This window comes from Tachysurus vachellii, chromosome 7, assembly GCF_030014155.1.
Source record: "Tachysurus vachellii isolate PV-2020 chromosome 7, HZAU_Pvac_v1, whole genome shotgun sequence".
Classification (NCBI taxonomy): Eukaryota; Metazoa; Chordata; class Actinopteri; order Siluriformes; family Bagridae; genus Tachysurus; species Tachysurus vachellii.
The window spans coordinates 11212288-11234787 of record NC_083466.1 but is presented as its reverse complement, the minus strand read 5'-3'; the positions used below and the strand labels follow the sequence as shown (position 1 = coordinate 11234787).

At 39.7% G+C, this 22500-nt stretch overlaps 2 protein-coding genes across 5 annotated transcripts in view; one reads left to right on the top strand and one right to left on the bottom strand.

The window, feature by feature from the left end:
• The window catches only part of rtn3 (reticulon 3), an 18908-nt gene extending 2382 nt beyond the window's left edge, over positions 1-16526 (top strand). Inside the window, exons 2-9 of one of the 3 annotated variants that reach the window (XM_060874277.1) lie at positions 2900-2947; positions 4785-7610; positions 10511-10718; positions 11725-11863; positions 12415-12484; positions 12601-12647; positions 12972-13030; positions 14297-16526. In XM_060874277.1, the coding sequence (XP_060730260.1) occupies positions 2900-2947; positions 4785-7610; positions 10511-10718; positions 11725-11863; positions 12415-12484; positions 12601-12647; positions 12972-13030; positions 14297-14345 (3446 nt within the window). In that variant the 3' untranslated portion in view covers positions 14346-16526. The remainder of the gene's footprint in view (positions 1-2899; positions 2948-4784; positions 7611-10510; positions 10719-11724; positions 11864-12414; positions 12485-12600; positions 12648-12971; positions 13031-14296) is intronic. The other 2 variants (XM_060874275.1, XM_060874276.1) reach the window with 2 other exon arrangements.
• zfta (zinc finger translocation associated) overlaps positions 16520-22500 on the bottom strand; it is a 6128-nt gene continuing 147 nt past the window's right edge. Inside the window, exons 1-5 of one of the 2 annotated variants that reach the window (XM_060874273.1) lie at positions 22111-22500; positions 20688-21206; positions 20002-20331; positions 19055-19474; positions 16520-18211 (exon numbers count right to left, since the gene is read on the bottom strand). The exon at positions 22111-22500 is cut by the window's right edge and continues 147 nt beyond it. In XM_060874273.1, the coding sequence (XP_060730256.1) occupies positions 17751-18211; positions 19055-19474; positions 20002-20331; positions 20688-21206; positions 22111-22243 (1863 nt within the window). In that variant the 5' untranslated portion in view covers positions 22244-22500 and the 3' untranslated portion in view covers positions 16520-17750. The remainder of the gene's footprint in view (positions 18212-19054; positions 19475-20001; positions 20332-20687; positions 21207-22110) is intronic. The other variant, XM_060874274.1, reaches the window with a different exon arrangement.

Below are 22500 nucleotides of genomic sequence, written 5' to 3'. Positions count from 1 at the left end.
GAGTTAATGTTAATACATTTCATTTGCATTCACAAAATTGTCTTTGTATTCATCTAGTAAAGATTACATTGCTTTTTTACTTGCTGTAGTGTTGTTTATTTTAATGTCATATTGACATTATCAATTACCATTGACATTACCATGCAAAGGCCCCTAAAGCATTTAAAAGGCAACTGAATTGTGTGTAAAGTGTATGTCCAAGCAATCAGTTCCTTGGATAAGTAATGTGATCAGGTTCTAACTTGGGCAGACCTATTTGCCTAGTCTAGCTTTGAGTTTTATAATTTAGTACTCAACAACAAAGCTGAAATTGTTGGCATGGTAACTGCCACTCAGATCAGGTCAATGCCCTCCGATGACAGTAATGTCGTCTTGTCACATATGTCAGGATTGGTATCTGGGCCATTGTAAGACCTACTGCATATGTAGATATGTACTGCTAATACTGTACCGAATTTCGTCAGGAATTACGTCTCCTCTTACATGTTAGCGGATAAGAACCTGGTGTGATCTGAAAATGTGGGAAAATGTCTTCATAAGCTTCAAGTGAAAAAGGATTTGAATTGCGTTTACTGTAAACTGTCATTAGACTGCAATTAACAATTAGCTGCCAATAATCCTGAACAAAACTGGGCTTTCTGACAAAAGCTTGCTAACTTGAATTTAGCTAAGATATGTAGAAATGAAATCTAATCTAAAAATTGAACAAGGTCAAAAGAGTGATGGTGTCGGTCATATGACCATGTAGTTAAGATAAAATCAACAGGATTCCTTCGGGTTTTCACACTTTTTTTTGAATGTATGATTTAATTGTTCAGTGCCAGAATACTTGTTTCAAAGGAACTATGCACAAGTTGTCATGCTGAAGTTTCTAACCTTATGCAGTATGGATTTGTGTGGGTTCTTACTCCCACCCACTGCAAACTGATATTTCTTTTTGCGATGGGTGTAATGTCTAAGCTTTTTAGAGAGGAAACATAGCTACATTTTTACAGCGATATCTATATATTGGCACTGACGCACTGAAACCAATATCAAGGGGAGAATTCTGTTGTGGTTGTCAGAATTTTATTAAAGTTGCCCTGGACTGAAAATAACATTTGTAAACAAAGTTTTCCTTGATGAATGATTCCAATTATATAGATTAATGTGCAGAAAAATCTATTTTTGATTAAATCAGACTTTTTTGAGTACTTCTGGGGGGGAAAAAATAACGAGTGTTGCATTGCTTGTTGACTTCAGTTAATGACGTTACTAAATTATCTCAATGGCCTTTGGACCAGTCATTAACAGAGGACTGTGTGGTAACTGCAAATTGTGTCTGCAGGACCTGTGTGTAAACATTGGCTAATGGTGGTGATAAACAGATATGTTAAAGGGGGGGAAAAGTGCTGACACAATTTTTGTCCAGTTAGAATAAATTGTCACTCCAAATTGATGGTTCACCTTTATGATGAAATGTTTCTGTCTTAATTGGAGTGATCGCTTTTCTCTTGTTAAATCCCAGTGACTTGTAGAATCTATATCAAGATGCATTGACCCTGATCTGGCAGCTTATGGCCCAATACTACCATATTTTGGGATTATGGTTGTATTGATGTTTTAAATATAGTTATTTAAAAACAATATGATTTGTAGAGTCAGACAATGAAATGCTACCTGTGATAAATATGAGCTAATTTACTAGCGTGCCCAAAATAAGTTTTAGTGTTGTATCTAAAACAGTTGCAAAATTTTGGGTATAGCCTAATAGATTCAAAAGTTTTCGTAACATTAAGCTGTTTCATTCTTGAGAATGACTGCTATTTTGGATTTGTTTGATTAACTTAAATGTACTTATAATTTGCAATGCATAGATTATTTTTATTTGCAAAAAAAGTACAAGATGGCGTATGTGGTCGCTGAGTTTCTTTATTCACTTGTATCTGTCTTGCCTTTAGTTGCAGATAGACCTTGCTTTGGGAATATTGTTTTTAATAACTAATGAAATGTACATTAGCTTTTGAGAATTTGCTAGGCGTGCCTGCGTGAAACTAGATGATGCACGGTGTGGTCCAGGGTGCGTCCTGTAGTGAAAGGACCTTATTGTAGGGTGTGGCGAGAATGTTGTGTGGCAGGTCTGCACTCCTAATCTCCAGCCAGTTCCACTTGCCCTGGTTAGGGTGCGGGTGAGCCAGAATTGCTGTCTGGCAGCAATGTACTGCCAATGCAACTCAGTCCTCTTGTGATTGAAGGGAGCAGGTTAGTCCAGTAACGCATCAGAGGTTCACGCACAAGCTTGTCACTCCTTGAGCTCATTTGGATTGTGAATATGGAGCCACCATAATGTATAAAAGCCTAGTGTTTGTGCATTTTAAATGTGTGAAAATGTGAAGACCAAGTCTTAGAACCTGCAGTGATTTTCAGTATCACAGTTTCCGAAGAGTAATCACAAAATGGATTCACTACATAGATTACATAACTCTTGCCCATGAGGCATTGTGTAGGTGCTTGTTTGGGTCAAATGTTTTAATCTATGGCAGGAATTTGAAGAAAAATTATTTCTGGTTTTGGTTAAAATTTGGTTAATGATTTGTGGAGAAAGTTGTCAGGATGTTGTCTTGAAGCAGGGTAACCTTGGTTAGATTTACATCGCTAGTATGCATGTGCGAGGTTCCGATAGTAGCAAAAATCTATCGTTTTTATTCACACGTCATCTCTTCTAAATTAACACTGATTTAGCACAGAAAAGATGGCTTTGTTTGCTTTGCTTTGAGTGTAATTGAAAGAGATGGCCGAGGAGGCGTACGAGTGGGCGCTGCGGTATTATTATCCGTTATTTTTTTAATTTTTAAAGTATAATAAGTATCTACTTTGATTCTATTTTCCTCTCATTCTTCTGTCCTCTTTATTTTTTCAGATTCCTTTTTTTCCTCTTCGCCTGTATCTCTCATTCAGTCTTCTCAAGGCAAGTGTATAGTTTTCTTCTGCTGCTGGCTTGCTTTTCTATCATTTTTATCCTCTCTTCTCTATATCTTCTCTCCCATTTCTTCTAAGAATGTGATCTCTTGCTCAGCTGCAGCTACAGTGCTCTCAATCCCTCTCTCTAGTGCCACCCTCCTGAGTAGGTAGCCACACAACAGTAGGTAGTAAAGGTGAAACTATTAGGATACCAGGGTACGCCACCTGCTATAACAAAATTATGAATCAGAGGACAGGAATGTAACTGAAAAAAGTCATTGTTCAAGTCATGGTGAAAAAATCTATTCCAAAGCCATGTGCCATGCCTATAGTTATTCATTACTTTGAATGGAATGTGTGTGTTCTGTTCTTCATGTTTCTGCTCATAGATTGTGGACCAAATTGTAAATTAAAATGGACATTCTCTCTTAACCTTGCATTTGAGCTTGGCACAGTTGGTCCTCTGCTGCCCCACATCATGCCTACAGTACAACAGCCAGGTTGACCAGCCATTTTGATCGTCGTAATCCCTGATGATAACCATTCTTGAGTACATCCAGAAATCGAGAATTTCTTACCCCCTTTTCATTGTTGATTTAAAAACCAAAGGTCCAGTATAGTTTCGCTTGTCTTGTATGGCTATCACTCTCCAAATCTAACATTGGCTACAAACCGGAAACCAAAACCCTCACAGATGCTTTAACTGTGCTTTTTATTAATCTCTCAGCAGCAGGCACATATTAGAAGAATGGTGCTGTGGGTCTGGTATAATCCCAAGATTGACACATTATTTTGACCTACAAGGGTTCAAGTTCACTTTGTATGTGAGCAGAATCCTAAAAATGGATCAGGTTGGTTTCCCGAAGGAATCCTGTCCTTGATGTTTCTCCTCGGCCACTAAATGTGTATGAAGGCTCCTCCTTCCCATCTTTACTGGTGCTGCAGGTAGAGTGACACAGGGAAGGGATCGACCACAAGGCCTGCTCCAGGCTATTCCCTCCATGGCTAAGGCTGCTAGCTAAACATTTCTGCTTATGCATGCAATATCTTACCACAAGTTAGGATTAGGAATCTCAATAGTTCCCCTTTAGTTATTTAACTATTGCCTATTTTTATCTTTGTCTCATGTCTGCACTGCTATTTTAGATTAACAACGGGCTCAAACCATGATGGAATTTATGGGAAACAACAGATGGGGTGTATTTGCTCTTTGGTACTTAGACAGCATGCGCTTGTTGTGGCTCTGATATTATACACTGTTGTGTATAGACTTCTTTATGGCCTCGTCAGTCTATTTAAATTATTTTTGTGTGGTAATTCTGCGTTTTTAGTGCAGTTTAAATCTATGCTTTCACTAGTGTTAAAGATGCACCAGTAAGGGGACACTTTCTTAATAGTAAAGGAGCTAATGTAATGTTCAGGACTGTTTGATCTTCACAAAGCAAGCATCTTCCATTCATTTAGATTCTTAAAGCATACATTATGCAACTGGCATGCAAAAAAAGGCAATCCATTGAACCTTGCAATGCATGACTGCTTCAGCTGCACCAACATGGATGGTCACCATCCTGGGAATTCTGTTTAAAGTGCTAGTCTAACTGCTGATTGCTAAAGTTTTTGGGGCCTGTCTTTGGCTTAAACTAATCTCCTAGGGAAGGTATATTTTTAAAGCACTTGAGATGCTTAAATTCAAATAAAATGCATATCAAGGTGAACAGTTTGCTTTCACCAGAGCTTCAAGTATGGCCCTCCACTTTAGCATATCTTTAAGAAAATAGCGTGCCTTGATTTTTGTTTCCTCTCCACTTTCCCTCTCTTCCTTCCTACTTGTTAATCGGATGCAGACAAACGGGTGGCACTGGACTCTGAGAAGCAATCAGAAGGCGTGCCTACCTCACTTCGCTTTTCCTCCCAGCCAAGTTCATTTTCTCCTGGGACTTATGGAAACGATAACTCCATTACTGCGATTGGAACCAAGGATCGTAGTTTCCAAGAGAAAAGAGAGCTTTTTGAATCATCACTTGCATCGCAAAAACAAGATTCTTCTCCTATAAAGATATCCCCTGTGTCTGAGCGAATCAGAGCATTGGAAGCGCTGGCTGCGAAGCAGAATGATTCTGATTGGAGTGATACAGGGTTTCATTTCAGAGAACGCCATTATGAAAAGTCTCATTCTGAGATTCATGGAGTCACTCTTCGTTCATCCATTAAGAAAAAACCCACTTCAAGTGAACAAGATTCTCCTGAATCACCCTTTGAGATACTTGGTGATTCCAGGCGTGGAAGTGACTTTGAGGATACTGCTGACTGGATGAGGGCTCATTTGCCACCAGCGCCTAACTTCAACATTGCAGAATCTGACTTTGATGAGATTAAAGAGTCTTCTGTAATGCCTGAATGTCCATCTGATGAGATGAAGAGCAAAGATTTAGATGCATCAGGAATCTCTTCATCTTTCGTAGGTGTACCTAATGAGTTTATGGACATCCCTGACGAAGTGTCCAAACAATCCATCGATGATTCTAATCAGTCTAAGCAAGATGCTATTGAGGATGAGTCCGAATTTGATCTCAGATTTTTACCTACAGCCTACATGTGGGACAAACAAGACAAACCTGATGTGGATACACAAGAACCATCTTGCCTTACTCAAACCCAGGAGATAACATCTGCTGCACCAACTGATTGTTTTAAGGCTCCATCTCTGGAGTCTTTACCCCCTATTCCCCAGGCTGACTCTAATACAAAACAGCAATCTGCCACTCTAGGTGTTGGTACAGAGGGTGTAGAGATCCTTGAAGCTGACAGCTCAGGTGAATCTGATGATACAGTTATTGAAGATGCAAGTGGTGTCAGTAATGATGATGCTGTCGAAGGTGGAGTTTCTACAGACAAGCAGTTTATTCCAAATGAGCAAGAGAAACGGGGTCTTCAGGTGCCCATTATTAATGTCATTGAAACAGAGGAACAGGTTCTCAGTGATTATGAAGTGGAGCCTGAAGAAGAAGAAGAAGAGGAGGAGGATGAGCAGAGATATCAGATAATACAAGAACCTGCAACAGAGGCTTCAAAATCATCTGAGGAGCTTTCTGATATTTCAAGATCAGAATTTGAAGAGTCTGCTCCAAAAATGGATGACCTTATCTCACTGGAAAATATTGCAGATTCTGATGGAGAATATTCTCCAAAACATAAGATAATCAACGATGATGATGATGATAGCAAGGACACCGTTCACCAGACTTCCCTTCCCTCAAAGAGTCATAGCTTCGAGGACTCTCAAACACCGTCAACTGTCCCACTGAATACAGATGAAACCTCCAGAGAATCTTCCATCAACAATCTAAAATCACACGAAAATACAGAAATTGTTCCTGACCTTCCACCTAATTATGATGATCTCACAAATGATTTTGAGTCCAGTGATATAGATACTTACTTGGATCATTATACTAGTGAGGAACTGGCCCTAAAAGACCAGTTGAATTCTGGTGTGTTTGCTGTAAATTATGGGGACACAAACAAGTTACTAAAATCTGACTCTCCTCAAAATCAAGCTGTGTCGGCTGTGCAGTCATGTGAGGAAACTGTTGATACAACTGACGAGCCTGTTGATGAAAATAAGCAGAGTTATGATGCCGAATCAGAGCCCTCTCCTGCTAACGTTTCAGTAGATGTCCCTGTGGAGCCTCTGTCTTCTCAAAATACCATGCCACATCTTGAATTAGATGATCAGAGTGTAGAAATTGAGGACAAGAAGACAAAATCTGATTCAGGGAATTTTTCATTGATTGAGGATGAGGATTACATGACTAGGCAGGAGGAAGAGTTGCCGTCTTTCCAAGAGAGCGCAGTTGCTCAGTTTTCCTCTTCTCATAATGATCCATCCAGCAATATCATTGATGTGATCTCTGAATTTGTGTCCAGTGATGTAACTGAGGGACTACTGGTAACCAACACTGAACCAGATGTAATAAACCAGTTTGATGATCCACATAAAAAGATATCTCCAGAACCCGAAATCAAACCCGAGTTTGTTGAAGCAGAACAAAATGAAATGGTCCATCGTAAAGTTCCTGACATACAGATATCTGAGGACACAACAAACATATCTGAGTCCATTGACGCAGAATCCGAACCAGATGAAATAATCCAGTGCAATACTCCAGATATGCAGATATCCCAAGAAACCCCAAGCAAACTCGAGTCAACTGAGACAAAATCTTCTACAACATCTTCAACAGATAGTTTTGTGGAGTTTATGAGAGAGTGTTTGAAATCTCAGCAGGATGAAGAATCTCAAAGCCTTGGTGCAGTACAGACCACTAAGGAACACGTATCTGATGCTCCTTCTTCCTCTGCTATGATCATGGACTTGGAGCAAGAGTGCCTTACGATCTGTGCTTTAAAAGAGCTTGGGAGTAGTCCTGACCAACAGTTTGATATGAGCATTCCTAAAGACATTCCAGTCTCTGCAAAGGAAGTACTTTCACAACCTTTATTGCAGTCTGAGTCTTTAACTTGCTCAAATCCCTCTCCTTGCACTCTTCCATATGAGAACCAGCCAGATGCCTCGCTAACCAAAGAGATTGAGGCAATCGACATCTGGGTGGCAGAAGCCTACCACCTTGCAGAGCATGTCTTGGCACTAATACTAACCCACCTGACAGGTAAAGTCTTCACTTTAGGCTGTCAGCCTGCTAACCCTGCACTCAAAGAACGCCTTAATAATAAACAAAATCTCTTAACAGTTTGGTTACCAAGTTGCATGCTTTTGGAATATCTATGTATCTTTTGAGTATCGGAGCCGGTGAAGTTCGAATTGTCAGTTGTACTACCAAAGAGGGAGTGAAAAAAGCTAAATTGGTTTAAGTGCCAGTACTTTTTTTATTTATTTTTTTCTACGTCAGTACAGCAAATTATCATCCTCATGCCTGACAGATTGATAATATCCTTTTTCCTCTAATGGAAATACAGCAAGTTGTGCTTTTGGCTCTGGCTATGTTCTCCGAAAGGCAAGCTATTAGGTTTTTAACTTGCCTCACATCCTTAAAATCCTGCCTGTGTCATTACACCCTAAAATACGGTCACTTGGTAACATTCTGGACAAAACACACAGACGGGCAGTTTAGATCTCGAGTGCAGAAACATGTACAGCATTCTTTAACCATATACAGAACTTTTTATTTCAATTTATTTTAATTTTACCAAAGATTGAGGGCAGAAAACACTCATCCTGAACAGACCTGAAGAAATAATGTTGAATAATCAGATAACTGCCACGCAGTACAAAGCATGCTGTTGGATGGTGAATGGATTTTGTGATTGTATTAGTCATATTTTTATACCACATGTGAAATGTATCACGGTTTTCTATAGAGAACGTTGGTGTTTCTGCCTCTTGTATTGTCTGCAGTTGGTTCTGAAGCCCATGTATATAATTCACTGCACTGAATTCCACAGTGATATTTATAGGATGTCTTGAAATCCATAGAGACCTGAGTACAGCTGGTATGAATACTAGAATGTTATGAAGACAACATGAAACTAGGTAACACTTCTCTTGCCATTGTAAGCTTGAATTGATCTAGAAATAGAAATGCTGCCTTTTTTCTGATTGGTTGAATGTTTCCCTTTTGGCTATCCGCAATTTTCTACCATTTACCAAATGTTAGCTTCCTCAGACTGGAGCAGTGTAGAGATTAGCAGTGACAAATAAAGCAGCAGACATCAGTGACCTTGTTTTTGTCTTTTAAAGCTGACTTGCAGAATTATTGTTTTCTGTCAGGAAACTGCAGACAAACAATGAATCATACTTTTTATGGATTTTATTGCAGAGTTCAAAATAAAACATTTTTAGTAATTGACATTCTGTTGCTGTTTTTAATAACAAACATTTATGACGGCACTTTTTAGCTTCCAAGGTTCTATATGGGTCTGCAATGACTGTGTGCTTTTTAAATGTCTGAACACACATGGTCAAACAATTCATATAAACAGCACCGGTGCCTTTAAGAGCTTAACAGTGCTGCTACTGAAAAGAGGCCACTGCAGTTTGGCTACCGCTGGGACGTGCTGGTGTATTTGGGGCCGCTTTGGAGAGCTAGAGCGAGAGAGGGAGGGATAATGAATGAGCACTCAGTCCATGCTGGCTCCCTCTGGGCACTAAGCAAAGCATGCTGGGAAAGACTCAGACCCCTGCAGAGGGCGAGAAGGAAACCCCATGTTAGTGCTCATTGTTAGCCTCAGTGCAGCTGAAACGGAGCAGTGAAAACAATGGTGTGCTTTCTGAGGCTGTGAATCGTCGGCCTTGGTCCTTTGTGTTGCAGTTATATCACGATGACACAGTTTTTGTAAACATTTTTAGCATGCGACTTGTTTATTTTTTATTCTAGCATAATGTTTTCAGTTGAGAAATTGTTTTCAGTAGATGAATAGCATTAGATATTCTAAAATCACACATAGAAAATACACAGTCTAGCCTTCTAAGCGAAGAAGAGCCACTGTTGCCACTTCAAAGCTGATTATTTTTCAATAACACCATGTCCCGTAGTGTTTTATTGCGCTTATTTCTCTATAATTACAATACAATTTTTTTTTATCTCAGGTTTTTTAAACCATTTTTTTTACATTGAGTCATGCGAGTCATTGTTTTATGTAATTTTATCTTGAGTGAGACTTAGATTATGTACTGCAGAATATCCATTTTGCAAGTCCTTGTGAATGAATTGTTACTATAGTAATTATATTGTATTAAAAGTATTAGATTAATTGTATTCGTTGTAAAATAAAGCAGGTGTATAGCTGCAGTTTCTCATCTCAAATATGTATTTTCAATGCAGGAATACTTCCTTTATGGAACTTTAAATTAACAGGATTCAATATGCTGTGTGTCATTTACATTTCTGGCATTAAGCAGACACCCTTATCCAGACTGACTTACATTTTATTTCAATTTATACAACTGAGCAGTTGAGCGTTAAGGGCCTTGCTCAGGGGCCCAGCAGTGGCAGCTTAGTGAACCTGGGATTCGAACTCATGACCTTCCACTCAGTAGTCCAACACCTTTAACCAGTGAGCTACCACATCCCATGTGTCCGTGTGTCAGTATTTTTAATGTATAGGGAAAGAGTCTAGAGCACAACTTTTAAATGCGGTATGTGCTCACATGAACCAGATCTTGTAGCGTCCATGGAGGCGTCCTAGAACGAATAGAGATGTAGGTTGTGAGGAAAGTCTACAACTCTGAATATGCACTAAAGGCATCTCTGTACATACTGGTTGCTTATATAAGACTTACATAAAAGATTCCTTTAACGCTTCAGTGGTGGACATTTAAAGAACTCTGAATTACTATATGGACCCATACCGAAAATGTAAACTCTTTGAATGTCAGATATTTAAATATCATAGATGTTTCTAGTACAGGTGTGGGCAAGTCTGTGCATGATTTGTATTAATAGTTTTTCCTCATTTCTTGCTCTCACCACACACACACACACACACACACACACACACACACACACACACACACACACACACACACACACAACCATTCTCTGTCTTGCAGTGTATGACTTGGTGTACTGGCGGGACCCTAAAAAATCAGGCCTGGTGTTTGGCATTTCCCTGCTACTGCTGCTGTCTCTGGCAGCGTTCAGCGTGATCAGCATCATCTCCTACATGCTCCTGGCACTGCTTTGTGTCACCATCTCCTTCCGTGTATACAAATCCGTCATCCAGGCCGTGCAGAAGTCCAGCGAAGGACACCCCTTCAAGTAAGACAAACAATTCTGACTCACACGTGATTTTATGCATAAGAAGTGCACTAGCCTCAGTATCTCCTGTGTTTTAATGGTGGAAGCCAAATTAGGGGTTTAAAAAAATGTGCAAAACAAGTTAGATAATTTCTAGACAGTTTAAAATAATGAGATGTTGTGAAATAATCAGATGGTGCTAAGCATTTATTTGCACAGCCAGTATCCTGCAGCTTTTATTACACAACATTGCCCTGATTTTTGTTTTTGATCTAGACAAGACTTTAAGTAAACACTGCTATGCCCAAATTACTCGGGTTTCTTGAAAATTTAGTGTTTTTTGAAGTAATGTCTGACACATTTTTGTTTACCAAAAATCATTCACGTTTACCAAATGAGGATTGTGCTGTATTGGTGTGTACTTTTGTTAGTGAGAGTGAGGAATTTGTTTGGGTATATAAGGGTGGTGTTGAGGACTGAGGTAATGAATGGTAGGTATGAAATCTTTAGTTCTACTCCTAGCTTTTATTTATAATTAAGCATTATCCATTTTGGCACATTGTTCGGCAAAGAGGTTTAGATTTTCTGTGTTTATGTTGATGTTTGACACTACTGACAGAAACCAGGTCGAGACAGATCTCTAAAAATAAATAGTTTATTTATGGTGGCATTGCCGTTTTTCTGAAAGTTGTTCTGCCAGTGAGTACGAGGGAAAAGGGAACGATTATTCAAATATTTAACGGGCCTTGCTCATGGGTGTAATGGCAGTGCCAAGGCTCATCCCAATGACTCTTTGAATCTTGTTAGCTCAGGTGAGCCACCCCTGCTCCAGTGAGTTAATAATAGTTATTTTTTTATCAGTAATTTGAATGTATATAATTACAACCTTAAACTAAACATGTTCATTTTATGCTTTATTTTCATCTCCTCTCTAAGTCCTGGAGATATTTAAGGGTGCATCTGCGCTCAGTAGCGTGTAGTAATGTAGCTGTTGGGATAGTTTGGTTGACCTGTATGCTTGTGGCAGGGAACTGATGGAGAAGGATGTCAGCTTGGCTCCTGAGACCTTCCGCAAGCACGTGGACTCGTGTCTGACCTACATCAACCGTGCACTCAAGCAAATGTGCCGTCTCTTCCTGGTCGAAGACTTGGTAGATTCCCTCAAGGTCAGTTCATCAGAATGAAACAGAAAGTTGACGCAGGTCTCTCTGCCCCTATTTGATTAATTTCTAATCTGTATGATAGGTAAAGTCGTTAAAATACAGCAAAAGATAGCGTTCTGTTTGTCCATCGTGTCTCAGTTACACTGAGTTACTCCCTCTCACATACACACACATTGCTACACATGCTGAAATTTGTAACACACACCCAAGCTGTATGAGTGAGATGTGTTGATAAGCCTCTTTAATCATGTGATGACTGCGAGTGGGAGCGGATGGTATTCAGAGGAAATAGTGCAGAGGTTTAAAGAGCTGGAGGACTGACCTAGAACAGTCTACCCTCCAGAGACACAGGAGCAGTTCACAGAATCTATAATTGGCTGCCTGCTCATTATGTCACACATCCATGCACAATAAAACTATTCATAAGCAAATGATTACAAACAGTCGTTTGAGTTTAGATTGCAGCTGCTCTGGTCTGTTGTCTGTCTAGTCTGTGTATCTAGCACTCTACTAACCGTGTGTATGTTTACTTACTTGGCTTTTGATTATTCCAGCTGGCTGTGGTCATGTGGTTGATGACATACGTGGGTGCCGTATTCAATGGTATCACCATCCTCATTCTCGGTAAGCTTTCACCTGCTTAGGAAGCGCTATGCTACGTTTAAGGTCTTTTAGAAATAAATCTTTGTTAATAGCTTAAGTTGAGTTTAATAGGAAGGTTTTTTGTTTTTTTCTTCCAGTGGATATTCTTGCCTTTACTGTACCACCACTGTATGAGAAATACAAGGTAAGTGCACTCTTAATATTCTGTTTCTTGTTTTAATACACGTTGGAGGTTGTGCTTTGTGCACAAGTATGAAATGTCACAGGCATCATCTTCAGCTACATTAGATACAATCAGGAAACGTTATAATTAGTGCTTTTACTCAACCTTCCTTCCTTTTTTTTCTCAAAGTTATGCTGTGACCTCAAAACCATGATAACCCACTTTGCTGTCTCCATAGTGAACTAAAATGAAACCATGCAACACTTTATATCTGACTTAATGTGTTGAAAGGAGCCATTTGCTTATTAGCCTTATTTAATCCATGCTGCTTTTTTTTTTTTTCAGACCCAGATTGATCGCTACATCGACCTTGTACGCACTCAGGTTAATTCTGTAGTGGCCAAGTAAGTTTCTTCTGATGATCAAAATGTTACAGTAAGCGTGAATAATGCTGTACGGAAGGAAATAATAAACGATGGCATTTAAGAGAGACGCTGTTACAACCAAGTGTTTTACACTTAATGTTCAGTAACATCTATGAGCAATCATTCCCTCATTGGGATTTTTCCTTCCTTTTGTGAATTGAAATGGGGCAGAAAAAGAAAAAAAACAAAATATCTAAAATGTTTGTGTTCCTGAGAAACACGTTCAGTTCACATGTTTGGGAACATTAACTGAAGCTGATAAGCTCATTGGTGGATTAGATAACAATGACTTTGGAGGTCTTCCTAATAAAATGGACAGTATGCATATATGCTCTTTGTGAGCACTGGGTGAAAGATATAAAGTTAACGATGTACGTGTAAATAATGGAATTTGTTAAGATAAAAAGGTACAAATAATTCTAAAAAGAATAAGAACATCATGTAACAATTGTCCTGATGTGAAAAAGCTGTATTATTGTCTTATTCATTTGGTAAACAATTTTCCTTCAAAAAGATTTAGATCTATTTATTTATTTATTTATTTATTTATAAAATATAATTGAGAGAAGTTGTTTAGGACCGTAACATTTTAGACCCTTGATCTAAAATATGGACTTTTTAAAGGGGGGAAAAAAAAAATCTGACCATTTTAAAAGTTGTGTAGTACATGCGCCTACATGTAAATGTCAACTAAATAGTAAACTAAATGATTTATCTTTATGTACATTTCTATGACATCCCTTGGAAAAAAAAAAAGTTTTCCCAAAAAAAAAAAAAAAAAGGTCTTTGATTAATTAGTTCAATCTCACAGTAACCTCTAACCATGTTATAAAATAAAATATTAGATTAATTGATTTAACAATTGATTTTTTTAACAATGTTGGGTTTTTTTTTTGTTTTGTTTTAAAAACCCACATGTTCCTTATTATTAGCATCATCAGAAATGCAGATATATATTTTTATACTTTATTTCTTTTTACTTTAAGTTCACCTTAGCTTTAGTAACTCTCAAGCAGTCGTTAGTGACTTCTTGTTTCTTTCACGTCACTCAGGGGAACTTGAAGTAAAACATAAAGGATAATAAACGATTTCTCTCACATGTTAAGGGAGATTAAGCTATTGAACCATAATGATATTATTTTATAACCTTATCTATTTATTAATGTGCATTGACTCATTTATACACCATTTAGTATTTAAAATATATTAACCTCATTCATTTCTCTTTTTTTATTAACCAACCAGGATTCAGGAGAAGCTCCCCAAAGCAGCAAAGCGCAGTAAAGCAGAATGATGCACCTCACTCATGCCTTCATGACCACCTCCAGAATCCCTGTATCTCTAGCTTCCACCTCACCCCAGTTTAACCTCTCCTTATAAACCTCTTACCAGCCATATGCACTGAACCAGCTAGTCTCTTTAAAATCTCTGAAGCTTCTCAATATTCCTCAATGTTAACTCTGAAGCTTAATTACGAACAATAGGGAAGACGCTTGGTGAAGACGCTTACTGAAGCTGGTGACTCAAATGCAGGAAATGACATAATTCCACAACCGAATGTTCTTTTTTGGCAGGGTGTGTGAACTAGATCGAATCTTTGACCTGGTTTTGAAGCGTCCTAAAAGCTTGGACTTGGAAACTAATGTCTTTACTTAAAAATGACAAAAAACGAGCGAATTAAATGAAAATGTTGCAGGGAGAAACATGGACAGAAGAAACCAGGATGGATGTGTTTGCACAGGCTGCCACCCTAAACAAATTGTGACACACTGTTACTCGACTTACAAATACAGATTGATTAGGATACGGACACTGCTTCAGCCGGGACGATTCGCTCTAGTTCGCTTTACCCTTATTGGCGTTAATTTTTAAATGTGTGTGTGTATATATAGTAAGATTACAACAAGCTCTTTGCTGTGAAGTAGTTTGCATTGCTTTTTATATTTAATATCAAATATTCTTTGGCGTCTGGATAAGGCTCCGGTTCTTTGTTCACATGGAAATGTATTATGATTATGATTAATAGGTCACATGTAGGGTAGCTGCTCTTGACTCCCCAGTCTGGCATCATAATGAGTAGTATTAATACTTCTTATGCTTGAGATATTTGTATAGAATCTTCAGACTCGTGAAGACGACCATGCAACCTGTTACTGCTCTGAAGAGAACCAGGAAGAAGTCTGATTAATTTCAGTACCCCATATAAAAGTGGTCCTTTTTCCTGATCTGGGATCAGCCTTCTGGCCTCAGTTCAGCATTGAGACCAGCAGTAATGACACTATATGTATAAGTGGTTTTGAATCGGTGTATTAAAGGCTTTGTTAATTTAACACATGCCAAAAGCTGGAAACACATTTTTTGTTAATTGCATTCGTTTACACTGTTGGTTTCACAAGAAAGTGTGCTGTTACAATAGAGCTATTATAACATGACTAAAATGGCTTCATACATTCACATCTATAAGGGACTTTAAATATAAGAGGATAAACCTCAATGCACTTTGCTTTTTGCCTGCTCTATATTTGGCACTGAACATTTTACCTGAATCTTGCTTTAAATGTACCTGGAAGCACTCTTATCGTAGGCTTCTTAGTGTCAAAAGTACAACTGTATTTATTAATGCACCAACATGTTAAATGAGCACCGGGATAATAGAGTAACTACTGCTAATACTACTACACACGTCTACCATCTGCTGAATGTGTCCTACTAATATTTATACAGAATTCTGACTGTTGCATGCAACCCTGCTAGTTCGTGTTGGAAACTGTTCCAGTGCAGTGCAAATTTGCTTTGTGTGGATTGTCTCATGAAGGTTTAGTTCACTGAACATGGTATTGATGTAAAGAACATAACATCTCCCTTAAAGCTTGATTGTAGTCTCAGAGTCAGGATCCTGAATGTTTATTTAAGGCTTTTAAGTTGTTTTTTTTTTCCCCTCCCTTTCACGTGTCCATGTAAACTGCACACCGAGACACTTACGAACAGGTCAAAGAGTGCATTGTTTATATCCGTATCCTCGTGTTACTTAACTGATGTGTTCTGTAACTCTTGGGTGTGGTGATGCTTAAAGATTATGATCCCCCCCCCATTTAAATCTTTTTTTTTTTCTTCCTTTCCCAGCACATAAAGAAATGCTCATTTTAAATAGGCGCAAATCTTTCTTTCTCTCTCTTTTTCATTCTATATATCGTGCCCTATTTCTCCATAGTGTTTCAGTTAGAAACCTGCGTATTTTTTAACTTAACCCTATAAACTGCCAGAATGTTCGTGGTCATTTCTTTTGGAGTTTCTCTGTTGGGGAGGGAGTTGCAGAAGTCATGTTTTCTTTGGTTGTTTGCTTTCAAGTCTAGATGTGATTAATATCCATGTTGAGTTTGTTAGCAATGAATTAAGTTAATCTGGGAGCTTTGGTAAAAAAATGGGGGGTCCATGTAATTGTCAACATGAAATTAATAAAAATGTTAAAAAGGAATTACACTGTTTTGTCCATTTAGTAAATCTTTAAACAAAGAGATTAACAAGTGTTTATGCACTGCCTTGAAAATGAGAAACATGAGATATATATATATGTGTGTGTGAGCATTTTTTACACAGTTTTTTCTTTGCATCTAGCATGGTGCATAATGAAGCATGGTCAAAGTACCTTGGTTTTCCGTTTAAAGGAAAGGATTAAGATTAATCAGAGCTCCTCTGACATGATAAAATGCCATCGTTTGAACATCGCCACCTGGATTCCAAACACAGCTACAACAAAGTAAAAACAGACGGTAAGTGCTTAAATAATAAACCAAAAAAGACATTCGGTTCCTTTTAACTTTTCACAACTTCATGTAGAAAACAGGCAGGAAGATGACTTCACTTCCACTTCATTACTTAAGAACATGAACAAATTGCTTGCATTTTTCCACTCAGTTGGTAGAGAATTTAATTGCATCATTTAGTTAGTGGTCAAGTCAGTTTAAAAAAAAAAAAAGATTCTGCAGGACAGATGGCAAGCCCAGATTACACACTCCCTGAGACATGGACTTCATTTCCCTCATTTCATTTATGATGCAGCAAAGGGCCTTAGCCTATATTGATTTCATTAAGATGTGATTTAACGATATTTTTGAAAAATCACATACCTAATTAATAGCTAGTACTTTGCCAGAAGATAAGAATTTTCTCGTGTGTGATATCCAGTAATGGTGTGTTACTTTGAAATGCATGAAACTTCACTCTACACAGTGTGTGCTTTACAAGGTGCTGCTCTAGAAGTCATGCTTCATAACAGTTCCCTTGCCTCCCTCCCATACCAAGTGCTTTGTTAAGTGCTGAATGTGCGACCCACTGCATTGCTGACCCCATGCTAAATGATCCCTCTGGTAATTTAAACCCTGCAATCTGCAGCAATCAATAAAGCTCACAGAAGACTGTACAAATACAGATGCATAAAAAGGTGCTTAGGGGGAAAAACAGGTCCTTCATTCTTATTCAGGCTAGTGACATCATTCCTCTGTAGGAAACAACTTTACTTTTTTCCACCTCCAAGCAGATAACAGAAAGCACATTGTCAAATTAAAAAGAAAAAGTGCACAAAAACAATTATAATCAAGCTGACATTTCCAACTAAAAAGCTGTGGAGATCATATTTTTGGCATGTTCCAGTAATCATCTTCCTGAGTGCAAGAAAGCATGCCCACACCCCCGCTGTTCATCAAACCTGGTCGGGCTCGGCGTTAGCGTTAGTGTTAGTCTGTACTCCGTGACTGTGATCCGAACCAGAGAAGCAGTTGTCCGAGTGAATGAAATTTAGTGTTGCTTGGCTGTAGCTCTGAACTGCCTGCTGCTTCTCCTCAGAACTGTAGTTCAGGGAGTGAGGGTGGACTTGCTGGATGTGCCTCTTAATCGTGCTCACCTTCAGAGTTGCTAATGTGGCGCCGCACACCATGCAGATCAGCCCGTGCCTCCTGCAGTCGTAGTCCATCAGGTACTCCATCCGCCAGCGCACCTGGTAGTTACGCCTCTGGTCCTTACCCGGGTAGTGGCTGTGTCGCCCGATAATGGGCGCCGACATTATCTTCGACCTTTCCCCATCTTCCTTCTGGATGCCACTATGCCTGGAGGATGGTTTTATAGACAGCGGCTTGCTTTCAATGAGTGTGTTGCTGGGGGAAGCTTTGCCAAAGAAAGAGAAAAGCGGTCAATATAAAGTTCTAATCCTGTACCAAATTTTTATTGAAGGAGCTTAATTTAAGTATTAATTACTAAAGTCTATTAATAAGTCTATTCATTTAAGTCTATTGCATATGATTAATTCCTTTTTCTTTCGGCTATTTTACTATTTACCACATTCACCATTCAGTCATAACATCAGAATCACTGGCAGGTGACATGAATAGCATTGAATATCTAGTTACGCTGTTAAGACGTGTGATCCATTAGGCATCAAGTGACCAGTCAGTTCTTGAGTTTGATGTGTTGAAAGCAGGAAGAATGGGCAAGGGTGAGGATCTGGGTCACTTTGACATTGGACTATAACTTTGTCCTCCTCAGGACTTTCAGGAAGAATTTGTGGCTATGGGTTACAAACATAATTAGACTCCACCAGAATTGTGTTTTCTTGTATTGCTCCAGTGTTTACAAGCAAGATGTTTAAACCTCTTCGGTGAGCTATTATCTCTTTACTATGACAGCACAAGACATTTATTGTTAGACTACACCGGTTTTAGTTTTGAGTTCACCTTATCTAGTCATGCATTTAAAATATATGCTGATGGAATTGAATGAATTACTGAGCTTAGACTTCTATGATATGTGCATTTTGAATAAAGAGGTTTTCTCAGTAAAGAAAATGAGCTAAAATTCTCGTCGGTGGAAATCATCCGTACATCTGCTACAAATGTGGTAAATGGAGATTAGGTTAGAAAATTTGGAGTATCACTGTAACCACTTTAGACTTATAATGTCAGGAGGGTAGAAACAATTTTAGGCTTTAATAATTCTGCTCAGTGTTTTTACCATGCTCTGTTTGTGTTTCTGGCTCCTCTGTGGCCCCGTCTTGGGTCCAGGCGCTGGCTATGTCTTCTCTCTCTCTTTGGCTGAGATTGCTGGTCTCAGGGTGGCAGTCCTGTATGTGCCTGCGAAAGCTGCTGACTCTCACCACCGGTAGCTCATCAGAACACACCATGCAGAAGCAGCCTGGCATGCTCGGAGGCCCAATAGCAACCAAATAATCCAGTCGTAGATGCCATGGACAGCTGTTTTTTACCCTGCTGTTGGTGGCGATCTGAGGAGGGGCGTCCGATTCCCTCTTAGACACTCTGTATGGCTCTGTACTGTGCTGGAGAGAGTCAGGCTCTGTGGAAGGGAACGGCACTGGGCTGTTCATGCTCAGATCTTTGGTCTCTGGCTCAGACTTGACATAGTCTCTTGAAGAATCTGTGGTAGGATATATATATATAAAAAAAATAGCATAAAAATGGCATTGACACACTACTGTATATTGTGTGTTCTTATTTCAGAGCTGAAAGTGTAGAGATGCCACAGTGAATGAAAGACAGGAGGGGTTAGTTGAGGAACCAGATTTAGATGAAGAAAAACAAACTAAAATGTGTGTGAGTTGCAACAGAATATGTAAAGCAAAGCAAATAAATATGAACATAAAATAAACTACTCCAACTCCAATCAACTTCAGTCCTGGAAATCAGTCATCCTGGATATTTCCAAGATATCCGACCCATAAAGTGTATAAGTTTAGATCATTTCGTGTTTTAGTGAAGAGAAATCATAATAATCCAGGCTAGTGCTTTTTTCTGAAAATAGCCTTTTTCTCATACATCTATTCTTTCGTGTTCCTTTTTCTGTTTCTTCCCCACTTCAATGCATCCTTCACTTCCAGTCTATGTATTTCACTTCCTGTGGCTTTTCTACACTTTCCTGTCCAAAAGTTCCAGGTGGTCTCTCACCCTGGCTTTGGGCCCAGCTCTGCAGGACTCGATGTTTCTCCTCTGCACTGTACACCAGAGAGTTGGGATGCTGCCCCAGCACATGCCTCTTGATGTGGTCGAGATGAAGAGAGGGCAAGGGACAGCTACACACCATGCATACCAGCCTGCCCGCCTCTGCTTGGTACTCCATTAGGAACTCCTGGCGAAACCAGGCGTGCAGCGAGTCGTTCACGTAGCGCTCTAGCATTTCAGCAGACACACTCAGAGTCTCCTGAGTCGATGAGGAGCTCACCATGCTAGGCTCAGACTGGGACTCAGTTTTAACTAGCACAGCACTGCCAGGCTTGTCTAGGGGAAGTGGGGAGATTATGTCATATATCTGCAGTGTACGTCTACAATGATCAGTATATTCGGTATGACTAAATCCTCTTCATAGAGAATATATGTATCTGACCTTAAAATATAGAGTAGCTCATCTTTATATTCAATTTGAACTGTGAATCCTTTTAACTTATTTGTTGTATTGTTTTAATTTGTGTTTTGTGGTTTCTTTGTGTCATTTATTTTTGCTCTCTCAAAACACTCTATAGCTCTAGATTATTTCCTCCTTTTATTGCATATGAACATCCACCCCTTTTATATAAAAACAATCTATGGGCCTCTTGTGCACACTCAAAAATGTATATTAAACCTGAAGCACAAACCTGTAGAAAGACTGGCGCATTCTAGCGTCTCCTCTGGCTCGGAGGCGATGGCTGAATCTGGACAGGATGTCTGACTAGTCTCTAGATTAAGATGGTTTTCCCACCCCGAACGGATCACCTCCTTATCAGACGCGCTCCACAGCAAGGAATCGGGATGCTTCTGTCTGATATGTCTCTTAATGGTGCTCAGTTTTAGAGTGGCTAAGGAACTGCCACAGACCATGCAGATCATTCCATTTCTCTTGGGGTCAAAGTCCATCAGGTACTCGGTTCTCCAATGTTCGTGGTAGTAGCGGCGGTGGTCTCGGCCAGGGATGCGGCTGTGTCCGGTCCGTGATGCTCGTCCTGATTTAGCTGGAGATGTTTTGTGTCTAGACGGCCCTGGAACAGGGGACAGCAGGAAGGGCGATTCAGGGCTCTCCGAAACACTCCAGTAGCTCGTCCCTGGTGAGTCCACATGAGTGATCAGACCAGCTTGAGTCAAGTCTCTCATGTGACCATTGGTCATGTCGTCTTCATCTAAAGCAAAGCAAAAGGAAAATATATCAGCTTCCAGCTCTAGTTTAGATTTTTATGATCTATGTATATCAAAATTTTGTTACTGTCAGCCAGGATAAATAGCAGTAAATGGCAGCACAGTGCCCTAAAATAAAACCAGGTGCTTAGACAGATGCTACCTGATTAATAAACAAATGTAGTAGTTTTGCAATTCCACGCAATTCCATTAAAACTGAGGTAAACCTTACCGGTGTGGGCATATGCGGTAGTAGAGAATCATGGACAAGAACAATGTGTTCTTGTCCATGTGATTTTCCAGCCTAGGAAATCATCAGGTTTAGTGGATGCTTTACTTATTAATGTCTGACTGATCAACTCAGTTTATGACCCTGATCTGGGAATTTGCCCCCAGTGTCAGTTTAATGCACTGCCCTGGACAAATTAGACATGTACTGTGGACAGATTAGACATGTCAGCCCTGCCAGCATTTTCTGTACTGTGGTCCTTTAAACCTACACAGCTTTTAGCTTTCCTATCCTTGACCTCTGCACATTTTAATATTCAATGTTCCTGCTCCTAACACTTCTGGTTGAACTAATCCGCAAATTAACACTTCATTTTTTTTAGTTTAAATGGGAAAGCTGGAGGTTCTCCATGTCCAGGGTTGGTAACCTGTGGCCTGTCCAAAACAGACACCTTGTACTTCCGCAGAAGGAGTCGGCAGATGCGCTCATTTCCGCTGGGTGGCGACTGCGCACCGCTGTGCGGACATGGCACAGGATTCCGCCTTTGTTTATAGTGGAGCCAATGAAAGCAAGGGGCCATGCTGCTGTGCGCTATTGTTCATCAGCCGGATTAACGCGGCAAACACACACTGCTCTTCGATCTGTTTCAGCACTCTGATTATGAACATGGCTGTGTTTACCTGCTGTGCGCTGTGCCGACGCGCTGTAAGGCGGACTGGCCTCCTCTCCCTCATCGCTTATTATCAATGAGAGGCTTTCCGTCTGGACCCCAGGCTCCGACTCCCTGGACTCCTTTTCTTCCATGACTTCCATATCTGATGTGAAACCGAACCAAGTCAACGCTCCTTGTACCAAACGCGGTTACGCGCGCAGCATTTCGAAGACGCATTCGCGTGTGTTAGGGGTAAGTGTGCGTGCGGCGCGTCGCTCTGTGCGCTGCCCTGCGCTGCGTGTGCGGTTCAACTTCACTCAACTTTTACGCGTCCACGCGACTTTAGAGTCGCACTTCACTTCGCTCGAAGTACCTATTTAATCCTCATCAAATGTTCTGTCGCTTCCAAATGGCCTCC